The sequence below is a fragment of the Nicotiana tabacum genome, chromosome 11 (assembly GCF_000715075.1).
Source record: "Nicotiana tabacum cultivar K326 chromosome 11, ASM71507v2, whole genome shotgun sequence".
In the NCBI taxonomy this organism is placed as follows: domain Eukaryota; kingdom Viridiplantae; phylum Streptophyta; class Magnoliopsida; order Solanales; family Solanaceae; genus Nicotiana; species Nicotiana tabacum.
The window spans coordinates 177,235,144-177,247,470 of NC_134090.1; the positions used below are offsets into that span (position 1 = coordinate 177,235,144).

Sequence of the window (12,327 nt, forward strand, 5' to 3'; positions counted from 1 at the left end):
TGCCTCTAGTCTTGCAACTGGAGAAAATGTCTCATCATAGTCTATGCCCTCCTCTTGGTTGTATCCTTGTACTACCAGTCTTGCTTTGTTTCTTGTAACTGTTCCATCTTCATCAAGTTCGTTTCTGAAGACCCATTTTGTACCAATGACTGATCTGTCCTTGGGTCTCGGAACTAGATGCCAAACTTAACTTCTTTCAAATTGGTTGAGTTCATCTTGCATTGCATTCACCCAATCTGTATCCTGCAAAGCCTCAACAACATTTTTAGGTTCAATAAGAGATAGGAAAGCATCAAAAGTACATAGATTCTTTAGCTGTGATCTAGTTTTGACTCCAGATGTTAGATCAATAATAATGTTCTCAATGGGATGAGAACTTTGATACTTGTGAGGTTTCACAACCAACTGGTTTCTACTAGATGTCTCTCTCATGTTCTGTTGCTGAGGAACAGGTTCATGAACAAGTTCCTCTAGGGGGTTTGATTCAATTTCTCCTTGATTAGTTCCCCCTGTCAGGTTGCCCTGATTTGAAGGACATGTTCCATCACTTGTTCTTTCTTTTGATGCCACTTTGACTTGTGCTGGGGATTCAGTCAATTCCTTTACCAATCCAATGGCTTCATCTTCATGTTTCTGTCTCTCAGAAAGAATGTTAGTTTCATCAAATACTACATGTACACTTTCTTCTACACACAGAGTTCTTTTATTAAAAACTTTATATGTTTTGCTATGTGAAGAATATCCTAAGAATACTCCCTCATCACTTCTGGGATCAAACTTACCTAGGGAGTCTTTTCCATTATTGTGCACATAGCACTTGCAATCAAATGCCCTAAGATGATATATATTTGATTTTCTCCCTTTAAGTAACTCATAGGGAGTCTTCTCTACCAGAGGTCTGGTCATGCATCTATTGATTATTAACATGCAGTGTTTACGACCTCTGCCTAGAAGCTGTGGGGAAATTTACTAGAAAGCAGCATGGTTCTAGCCATGTCCTCCAGAGTTCTATTCTTCCTTTCAACTACTCCATTTTGTTGAGGGGTCCTAGGGGCAGAGAAATTATGATCTATACCATTTTCATCACAGAATTCAGCAAACTTAGAATTTTTAAATTCAGTTCCATGATCAGACCTAATGGATGCAAGTTGATTTCCTAATTGTTTATGAGTTTTTCTAACAAATGCAATAAACATGTCGAATGCTTCATCTTTGGAGGTTAGAAATAGAACCCAGGTAAATCTAGAATAATTATCGACAAGCACCATTACATATTTCTTTCCACCTCTGCTCATGGTTCTCATTGGACCACATAGATCCATATGGACCAGTTCCAACGACTTGGTTGTACTTACCATTTTCTTGCTTTTGAAGGATGATCTTACCTGCTTCCCCTTGCACATGCCTCACAAACTTTGTCTTCCTTGAACTTGATATTAGGTAACCCTATCACCAAGTTTTTAGAGACTAATTTGTTTAGCTGATTTAGACTTGCATGACCAAGTCTTTTGTGCCACAAGAGGGTATCATTGACCAACACACTTAAGCAAGTGATTTCATTTTCTGAGAGAGTAGATAAATCTACAATGTAAATATTGTTAACTCTTTTTCCTTGCAAAACAATCTTGTCAGTGGTAAGGTTAATCACAAAGCATTTGGTAGAGGTAAAAGCTACAAAATTACCTCTGTCACACAATTGTGACACACTTATTCGGCTATATTCAAGCCATCTATTAGGTAGACATTCTCTATGGAATGAGAATCTATTTTGCCTACCTTTACAACCCCAATGATCTCGCCTTTATTTCCATTACCAAATGAGACATTACCTCCTTTTAAGTCCTCAAGTGAAAGGAATTGGTCCTTGTTCTCTGTCATATGTTTTGAGCAGCCACTATCCATATACCATATTTGGCTCCTCCCTTTCACTTGGACCTGCAAAAAGAAATCAGGGGTTAGTCTTAGGAACCCAAACTAGTTTGGGTCCCTTTCTATAGGCAAAATGATGAATCAAATTCCTTCTTGACCACCCAGGCAGCTTGTTTTTCTCTTGAACAAAGACTTTGTTCTTTTGACTGGCCATTTCTTTTGCATTACATTCATTTTTGTAATGGTCGGCCTTGTCATAGTGTGTGCAGATTTTATTTTCAGGAAGAGTGAGGTACTTGCTTCTAGAGTCCCATTTTGGAGCTTGAGTCCTCTTTTGTTGCTACTGTGATGCTCTTGTAGCCAAGAGAGTGCATCAGAAGCCTTGTTCCACTTGCAAGTTCTGTCTAGTTCATGTTTCACCTTTCCTAGATCTTCCTTCAGGACTTCGATGAGTTCATCTTTCTTATACAATTCATCTTTCATTTTTCCCAAGTTTTCTTCTAGAGTGAGATATGTGTGATCAACTTTCTTCTTTCCTGTTCTTAGTTTCAGTTTTAAATTTTTAGACCTAAGTTCTAGGACACTGTTATCAAGTTCAAGAACCTGGTTCTTCAACTCAGCATTTGTGTTATCACTCTCATCAGCAATAGACTCTAGACTTTTGCATTTTGCTTTTAGGATCACACATTCCCTAGACAAAACTTCTTTCTCATTGTTAATTATCTCAGACTCATCAATGAAGTCTAGTAGTAGCTCAGCCAACTTTTCTTTAGACAAAAATTTAATCTTATTTTTAAGATGAAGGATACTTACCTCTTGTTCATCATCTGATTCTCCAATGGCCAGCAGTGCTTGCTCTTCTTCTACTTCATCTTCCAAATCTTCATCTGAAGTTTCTCCCCAAGCAGCAACCATAGCCTTGGTTGAACCTTTTTTCATTTTTGGTTGAACCTGTTCCTTCTTCCTGTTCCTTTGTTCAGCCCTTTCTTTCTTCCACTCAATTTCCCATTGAGGGCAGTTCTTGATCATGTGATCAGTCTTACCACACTTGTAGCAACCCTCATTGGTCTGTTTCTCAGGAGCTCTTGACTTGTTGAAGGTTGTACCTCTTGAAGAACCCTTTCCTCTCATCAGGTACTTTTTGAATTCTCTAGTGATCATAGCCATCTCATCATCTTCCAGATCTGAACCTTCAGCAATTCTGAGAGCTAGGCTTCTCTCCTTCTTGGTGTATCCATCTTCATGGTTTGCCTTCTCAGTTCATAAGCAGTAAGATTTCCAATCAGTTCATCCAGTCTAAGAGTAGCAATATTCTTGGTTCTTGAATGGCCGTGATTTTGCTTTCCCATGAGACTGGCAGAACCCTTGTCAGGATTTTCTCAACCTTGTCTTCTTCAAGAATAATCCTTCCAAGGGACTTAAGTTCATTTGTCAGTATAGTGAACCTAGTATACATCCCTTGGATAGTTTCTCCTTCCTTCATAGTAAAATTCTCATATTGAGAATACATCAGTGTTCCTCTGGATCTTTTCACTTGAGGTGTTCCTTCATGAGCCACTTGCAAAGTATCCCATATCTCCTTGGCAGTAGTACAGCTTTGGATCCTACTGTACTCATCTGGACCTAGTCCACACACAAGTCATTTCTTGGCCTTAGCATTTTTCTCCCACTTTTTTTAGGTCTTCAGCAGTGCAGTCAGCCCTTGTCTTTGGCACAACCACTCCTTCCTCATATTGTAGTTGCCAAAGGACCATCAGTGACTATGTCCTAGAGTTCATAGTTTTCTCCTATGATGTGATCCTTCATCCTGTTCTTCCACCAAGAGTAGTACTGTCCATTGAACAGTGGAGGCCATGCAGTGGATTGCCCTTCCCAGTTCCTAGGTGGTGCACTCATGTTTATCTTTTCCTAAGGTGTTAGCCTCTTCAAGGATAACCTGCTCTGATACCAATTGATGTTCTAAACGTCAATACCACACAAGAGGGGGGTAATTTGTGTGGTACCCAATTTTTCGATCTAGAAGAACCTGGTTCTTCTAGGTGTTCTAACTGCTACTGTTGCAAAATTAAAAGTACAGAAAATAAAGAACACAGAGATTTTTACGTGGAAAACACCTGGCTCAAAAGGTGAAAAACCACGACCTACTACTCAGTAGGATTTTCCAAACATCTACTAAAATTACTGAGCCAAAACAGCATTTACAAAACTCTTTGTAAACCTAAGGATTAACTCTAATCCCTGTGTAGTACACAGCCTCAACTGTTGCGACACCTTCAAGTTAGCCTATAACTTGAACACTCAAAGGACCTATTACAAATGCTTCTATGAAAGCTGAAAAGGTACAACTTTAAATCACCTGCTACAATTGAACTAGAATAAGAATAAACACAACGGAACTAGTTCTCCTATCTCGTTCAAGTAGCTTCACGTTTGCACACTTGAATTAGACAAGAACTGCTTGCAAAAAGCGTTGCTATTTTGCTCCTTATTCACGTTTAACTTCTACGTATGTGCAACATCTGTAAAAGAGAACAATCACTGTTATTTAATGAGTTAGTAATTAGAGTTTGATTGAGGCTCATCTTCCATCGAAGTTGAGTCCTTGTTCAATACAAACTCCAACCATATCATTTATCCGGATTGTGTGATTGTGTCCTCTTCCCATAAGGAGACTTTCTCTCCTCATCCAATATGCAACCTTTTCGATCAGTTCAGGAGATATTGCTGCTTGATTACTGAGACTCATCTCCTTCACGTGTATCTCACATGTCTAGGTTGATAAATACTATGCATCACATGATGAACTTGGTCCATGACTGAGTTCATTTGTCATTCATCAAAACTTCACCTAAACTTGGGCCAACAGAATCATGTTGCGGGGTACAACAAGTAACAACAGGAAACCAGCAATTAAATGTAGAGAAATCGTAACTTAGTTATCCATAAAATCAGGAAATCAAAGACAAGTGCACGGCATCACCCTTCGTGCTTTAACACTCTCTCACCAAAACAATACACGGCATCACCCTTCGTGCTTTAACACTCTTCCTCACCCAAGCATCAATCACAAATCAAATAGGGTAAGGGAATCTATAACATCAAATAAAATCAAGTAACAATAGAAAATCCGTAAGTAAACGTAAAGGACAACATAACTCTATTATCAGCAAGAATCAGGAAAATCAAGGACAAGTGCACGGCATCACCCTTCGTGCTTTTACTCTCGTCCTCACCATAAGAATCAATATAAACTGCACGGCATCACCCTTCGTACTTTTACTCTCATCCTCACCAAGAATTAATATAATCGGCACGAAATTATACATCGTGCGGCACGACATCACCCTTCGTGCTTTACACTCTTTCTTACAAAATCATACACAGCATCACCCTTTGTGCTTTATCACTCTTCCTCACCCAAACAACAATCACAAGAAATAAGGGCAAGGAAATAAATGAAATTACAATAAGAATCCCGGCAAGGGAACAATAGTTCAACAGTCAAGTCCCGGCAAGGGGCAACATCAAAAGAACATCAACATCCCGGCAAGGGAGATAGAATTAAAAGCAACAATATCCCAGCAAGGGAGGCAACATAATGATTCTCTTCTCTTCCTCACTTTTACTTCACAACTCACTTCACACTTGAGCCAATGCTCTAAAAGGGTCAATTACCACTTATACTTTCACATTTCATTATACAACTTGAGCCAACGCTCTTCAATGTTCAAATGTAACAAACTTTGCCCAACAATAGAAATCATCATCAAAGCATGAATAATACAACGAAGTCATAATAATCACAATATAAGACTCACGGGCATGCTTGACACCAACGTATAGATACTCGTCACCATGCCTATACGTCGTACTCAACAAATACCACATAGCAAATAGGTCTCGATTCCTAATCCCTCAAGCTAAGGTTAGACCAAACACTTACCTCAATGCCACGAACACAATTCAAGCCTCAACTATCGCTTTACCTCTTGATTCCACCACCAACTCGCTCGTATCTAGCCACAAGTTACTTAATTACATCAATAAACGCCAAATGAATCAATTCTAATGCATGGAAATAAGTTTTCCAAAATTTTACCCAAAAAGTCGAAAATCGCCCCCGGACCCACATGGTCAAAACCCGAGGTTCGAACCAAAACCCGATTACCCATTCCCCACGAACCCAAATATATAATTTGTTTTGAAATCGGACCTTAAATCGAGGTCTAAATCCCCAATTATTTTTGAAAAATCTAGGTTCTACCCAAAACACCCAATTTTTCCCCATGAAAATAATTGATTTTGAGTTGAAATCGTGTGAAAAGATGTTAAAATTTGAAGAAAACTAGTTAGAAATCACTTACAATCGATTAGGAAGAGAAGTTGCCTTTGAAAAATCGCCCTAGAGAGTTTATGTTTTGAGAAGATGTGAAAAATGGTTGAAAAAACGTCTAAGTTATGAACTTACAGGTTGCAGGTATCGCAATTGCTGCGAACCCAAGCTCTGCTAAGCTCACATTTGCAGGGAAACTTTCGCATTTGCGAAGTCGGAATTGCGAAAATACAGTCGCATTTGCGATAACAGGCCCAAATGGGGAGCATCGCATTTGCGAAGGGAAATCTCGCATTTGCGAGGAAGGGCTGGCCTGGGCTGTTTCGCATTTGCGACTCAGCCCTCGCATTTGCGAGCCAGGCTTCGCAAATGCGAAGCCTGCAGGCCTGCAATGTTTCAAGTCTAAAATCCACCCCGTGACCTATCCAAAACTCACCCGAGCCCTCGGGGTTCCAAACCAAACATGCACACCAATCTAAAAACATCATACGAACTTGCTCGTGCATTTAAATCACCAAAATAACATCAACAACTATGAATTTAGCATCAAAATCATGAAATTTCTTAAGAACTTCAAATTTTCCATTTTTTCTCAAATACGGTCCGATTCACGTCATTTCAAGTCTGTTTCTTACCACATTTCACAGACTCATCTTAAATCACATATAAAACCTGTGCCGGGCTCCGGAACCAAAATACGGGTCCGATACTTTCAAGGTTTAAACACATTTCACTTTCAAAAACTCATAAATATTCCAAAAAATAATTTTCTTTAAAAATTCATTTCTCGGGCTTGGGACCTCGGAATTTGATTTCGGACATACGCCCAAGTCCCATATTTTCTTACGGACCCTCCGGGACCGTCAAATAACGAGTCCCGGTCTGTTTACCCAAAATGTTGACCGAAGTCAACTTAAATTCATTTTAAAGTCAAAATTCATCATTTCTCACAGATTTTCACATAATGGCTTTCCGACTACGCACCCGGACTGCGCACGCAAATCGAAGTGAGACAGAAAGAGGTTTTAAGGCCTCGAAACACGGAATTTGTTCTTAAAATAAGTGATGACCTTTTGGGTCATCACAGAGAGAGAGAGAGAGAGAGAGAGAGAGAGAGAGAGAGAGAGAGAGAGAGAGAAAGAAGAAAAATTTTGTTGGGATTTTGAGAGAGAATCGTGTGTTAATTGAAAGAACAAGAGGGAAAAAACATAAATAATATATTTCACGCCTCAATGGTAATATATACCATAAATACTTATTTTGCTATAAAATAAAAAGGTAGCTATAAAAAATAATATTTTAAAATAATTTTAATTTTTAATAAATAGAATGCATACCTTTGCTAGAAGGTAAAATTTCCTACGCTATATCACTTGAATATATCTTCTCCATATTTGTGACTCTTATTTGCCAAAAGGTCCTGGTAAGTAGAGTCAATAAATTCCTCCCTTAGAAAAATAATTAAAAAGGAAATTCTTTTTTATCATTTGATGAACACTTAAATTATTTTTAATTAAAAAATCAAAACTATGAAACTGCCAAGTTTAGAGCTAATTAGAGCTAAAAATAGTTCAAATGTAACCCAATGCAAATGGTGCCCAAGGTATTATTACTTGTGCTCTTTCTTTGTTTTTATTGCGAGGAATATGCTTAATTCCTTTTTTTTCCACAAGACAGTTTTGCCCCTTGCTTGAGCAGTGGGGTTGAGTTGTACTATACTATGCTTCTCTTTGTGTATTCTTTTCTTTGATTCCTTGACACCCTTTTCAGTTTTCCCTGTTCTTTACCAGATTCCCCTAAATTCCTCCAATTTCAATATTAGAATTGTATTTTTTTTCCCTTTTGATCATAAGGTTCTTGTTTTGTTCTTTTGTTTTCTCAATTTACAGAAGGGAGGAAGAACACTAAGGTAAGAATTTTCTTGATTTCTGCTCTTGCGTCCCACAAGAAAGATTCTGAACCTTTATTTGTTGTAATTTTTTGTTTCTTGTATTAGTTGAGTGTAATTTCAATTGGGGTCTGAATAATTTTTGTGAAAGACTCTGTGTAGCTTCTTAATTTCTTTATTTAGTAGTATGAGCTGTTATTTTGTGTTCTTGAATTAGAAGTGGTTGTAATTTCATGCAAAGATTGAATCTTTTGGGGGTGTTTTTGTGTTGTGGCAATTATAGGATTTGGTAATTGTATATTACTGTTGAGGGGAATGACAAGTTTTGATGTTTCAAAGTATGCACATAGCCCTATGCATAAAGCTACAATCTTGAAAGATTATGCCTCTCTTAGGAAGATAATTTTAGGCCTCCCTAGGCTTTGTGATACAGCTGAAATTCATACTGAATCAGTATCCTTAGCTGAGGAAGCTAAGGCTGATGCCATTTCGGCTGTAATTGATCGACGAGATGTCCCCAATCGCGATACGCCTCTTCATTTAGCTGTCAAACTAGGGGACGAGACTGCAACCGAGATGCTTATGCTTGCCGGTGCAGATTGGAGCTTGCAAAATGAGCAAGGCTGGAGTGCCCTACAGGAAGCTATATGTAATAGAGAAGAAGATGTTGCGAAGATTATAGTTAAGAATTACCAGCCTTTGGCTTGGGCGAAATGGTGTAGACGGTTACCTCGGTTGATTGGAACAATGAGGAGAATGAGGGATTTTTATATGGAGATTACTTTCAATTTTGAGAGCACTGTTATCCCTTTCATTTCTAGGATTGCGCCTTCCGATACATATAAAATTTGGAAAAGGGGTGCAAATTTAAGGGCGGATATGACTTTGGCTGGATTTGATGGTTTTCGTATTCAGCGATCTGATCAGAGTATTCTCTTCCTTGGTGATGGTTCTGAGGATGGTAAAGTTAATCCCGGTTCGCTTTGTGTGGTTTCGCATAAAGAAAAGGAAATTATGAATGCTTTAGATGGTGCTGGCACTCCAGCAACAGAGGCTGAAGTGCAACAAGAAGTCGCTGCAATGTCTCAAACGAGCATATTCAGGCCCGGGATTGATGTGACTCAAGCTGTTTTGTCACCACAAACGACATGGAGGCGCCACGAGAAGATGGAGATGGTCGGTCCATGGAACGCTACAGTATATGATATGCAAAATGTGGTCGTGAGCGTTAGATCAAGGAGGGTGCCAGGTGCTATGACAGATGATGAAATGATTAATTCATGCAATGGAAATGAGGCGGAAAGTAAAGATCTTGATGATATTCTGACAGAGGAAGAAAGAAGACAACTTGATGTTGCTCTCAATGAGAACGGAGATGGCGTTATTGCACACGGGCACAGTTGTCATGAACAAATAGACAGAGACATTCCTATTGAGGAGATAAATGGTTGTAGTAATGGTGAGAAGTATTCTGTTGATGTTAGCAGGAAGAGGGATGAGTATAAACGAGGAAGAGATGCCGAAGCTTCTTCATCTAGTAATGCTGAAAGTGGAGATCTTCGCAAAGATGGAAACCGAGAAAAAGAGTATAAGAAAGGATTGAGGCCTATTCTCTGGCTTTCTCCTGATTTTCCATTGAGAACTGAAGAACTCCTTCCCTTGCTTGACATTTTAGCAAATAAAGTTAAGGCTATCCGGCGATTGAGAGAAATGCTTACAACAAAATTTCCGAAAGGAACCTTCCCCGTTAAGGTATGTGTTGCATATTGGCTCTTGAAGTTTAACTCCTTCTCTTAATTGGATACTCATTACATTTGATTGGTTATATTTATGACATACTTACTCCTTTCTTGCCTACCCTAAAAAAAGAAAAAAAGAAAAAACCCCAAAGCTTAACACTAGAATATTTGTCTTCTCTTTTATGCTTATTCAGTTTCACATCTGTGGGTCAACTAGGGTTGGGCCAGCTACTGATAGAGAATTTTCTGGTGGTTATAATAGTATTTATCTATGGGCTGAAGGTAAATTTTGAATTCTTTTGTCATCGGAAAAGGTTGTCAACTTGATTTTGAGACCAGATACAACTTCGAATATCAAGAAAATAGTTCTCAAATATAGCATCAGTTCTTCCTCATCACACATAATGAGTGTATTATCAGCTGCATATAGAAGGTGTTAGAGGTTCATTCCCCCACCCTCTTCTCCCTACTGCGAAGCCGTTAATTCAATTGTTTTTTTACTGCTTTGTCCAACCTTTTACTGTGAACGTGACAAGAATGAACAGAAAGAGGGAGAAGAATTGCTTTTAACCCTCTTTCGGAAACAGCCTCTCTGCCCTTCCAGGGGTAGGGGTAAGGCTGCGTACATCTTACCCTCCCCAGACCCCACTTGTGGGAAACTACTGTGTTTGTTGTTGTTGTTGTTGTTGTTGCCTCTTTGAGATTGGAAAATCCTGCTGGTTTGACATTTATTAGCACTGGAATCTAATCATTGTGAATTCTTTTAGTATGTCGATAAGGAAACTCAGTTCCCATGATCATATGCTCTTTCCATTTCCAACTTTACCAATATAGCAGCTGTTTTCTTGTCTCTTCCTTGAGTCAAGAACTCATTAATAATCGGTACAGCGTCTGTCATTTGTGTCCCTTTAGTAAAAGCTAATTGATTGTTTGTAACAAACTTGATGACCACTGTTTTCATCCTTTCTGTTTATACTTTGGCAATTATATTGTGAACACTCCCAATCAAACTAATGGATTTGAAATTCTTTAGCTCTTTTGCCCCATTCTTTTGGAGGATCACTGCTGTATAAGATGCAGTGGTATTTGCTAGTGTAATCAACTATGTTTTGATCGGTGTAGCGTTATATTGGAAAATACTTGCTTCAGGAATTCTTCATCTTTGAAGCACTTGAAGAATATCGAGTGAAATCGTCGAAGACTTTCTTCAGGAATTCTTAATCTCTGAAATACATGTGATGTCAATTTTATTCCCTTTGCTTCCCCTCTTACTCCACACTTTCATCCGTTTCCTTTTGAAATCGTTCGTCATGAATTGGTGATTTCTCAGTATAAATTATTCTAAAATATAGTTGGATATGGGAACACTCATATAGCGCACAAAGGGATCCCTTATCTTTTGTTTTTAATACCTTTATATCAAGTAGTCCTCTGCTGAGAAGCCTTGTTATTTCAGGTGGCAATTCCGGTGGTTCCAACAATTAGAGTTTTGGTTACTTTCACTAAGTTTGAAGAATTACAGCCGCTGGACGAGTTCTCAACTCCTCCTTCAAGTCCTACTCCTTCAGGCAAGGAGAGTCCACCCAAGGTGCAGCCGTCAAGTTCATCTTGGTTTCAGTGGATAAAAGCCCCATATCAACGGCCTAGTTCTTCTACAAGCAGCTCGAATAGTATCACAAACGACGTCCAAGATCCATTTGCGATCCCTCAAGATTACACATGGATCACTGCAGAAGCTAAGAAAAAGAAAATGCAGGAAAAGGAGAAGGCAAAGAAAGGGAAGAGCAGGAAACAGTAGTCGAAGAAGAAGTCGGCTAGCTAAGAGGAATTTTTTTCTTAATGCAGATCATGGACTACCAAAGGAGATGGATACTTTCCTGATTGACTGACCTTAAGAGGAATTTTTTTCTTAATGCAGATCATGGACTACCAAAGGAGATGGATACTTTCCTGATTGACTGATCTTATTGGGGGGCTATGTTTATAATATCTTTGCAATTTAGTAAATCATTGTGGGGTATAAGGTAGGGGTAAGGTCTGCGCACAACTACCTCCGCGGAAGCGCAGACCCCAACTGTGGGGTTATACTGGGTTTTTTGTTGTTGATGATGTTGTTGTTGTATTGTGGGGGGTATAAAAGCTCAAAATCAAGATTTTTTCAAATATTTGTAATTAACATGCAGCAACCGGTTTGATTTCCCGGTATATATATAGATGATTTATTCTGCCACTTGACTTTGACATAGTAATACTTGTGTTGATGAGACAACTCTGTTAATACAGCTATGGTAAATTCTGCATAGATCCTTGCGTTGACCCTTTCCTGAACCAGAATCTGCTCTCAAAGCAATAGCAGAAAAAATGTATGTTTTTTGTATATATACATTATGTATGTTATATACAAAAAAATATACAAATTTATATACTTTTTGGCTACCGAATGTAAATAGTTTCCGATGCAGGATAAAAGTGATAATACCCCTTTTATATTTCTGAAA

At 38.6% G+C, this 12,327-nt stretch overlaps 1 protein-coding gene across 1 annotated transcript; it reads left to right on the plus strand.

Annotated features, from left to right (window-relative positions):
* Positions 1–7,883: 7,883 nt before the first annotated feature.
* LOC107767881 (uncharacterized) lies at positions 7,884–12,091 on the plus strand. The gene is made up of 3 exons (XM_016586989.2): positions 7,884–8,111; positions 8,374–9,842; positions 11,286–12,091. Exons 2-3 carry the CDS (start codon positions 8,406–8,408, stop codon positions 11,625–11,627), a joined length of 1,779 nt encoding a protein of 592 aa, XP_016442475.1. The 5' UTR covers positions 7,884–8,111; positions 8,374–8,405; the 3' UTR covers positions 11,628–12,091.
* Positions 12,092–12,327: the final 236 nt, after the last annotated feature.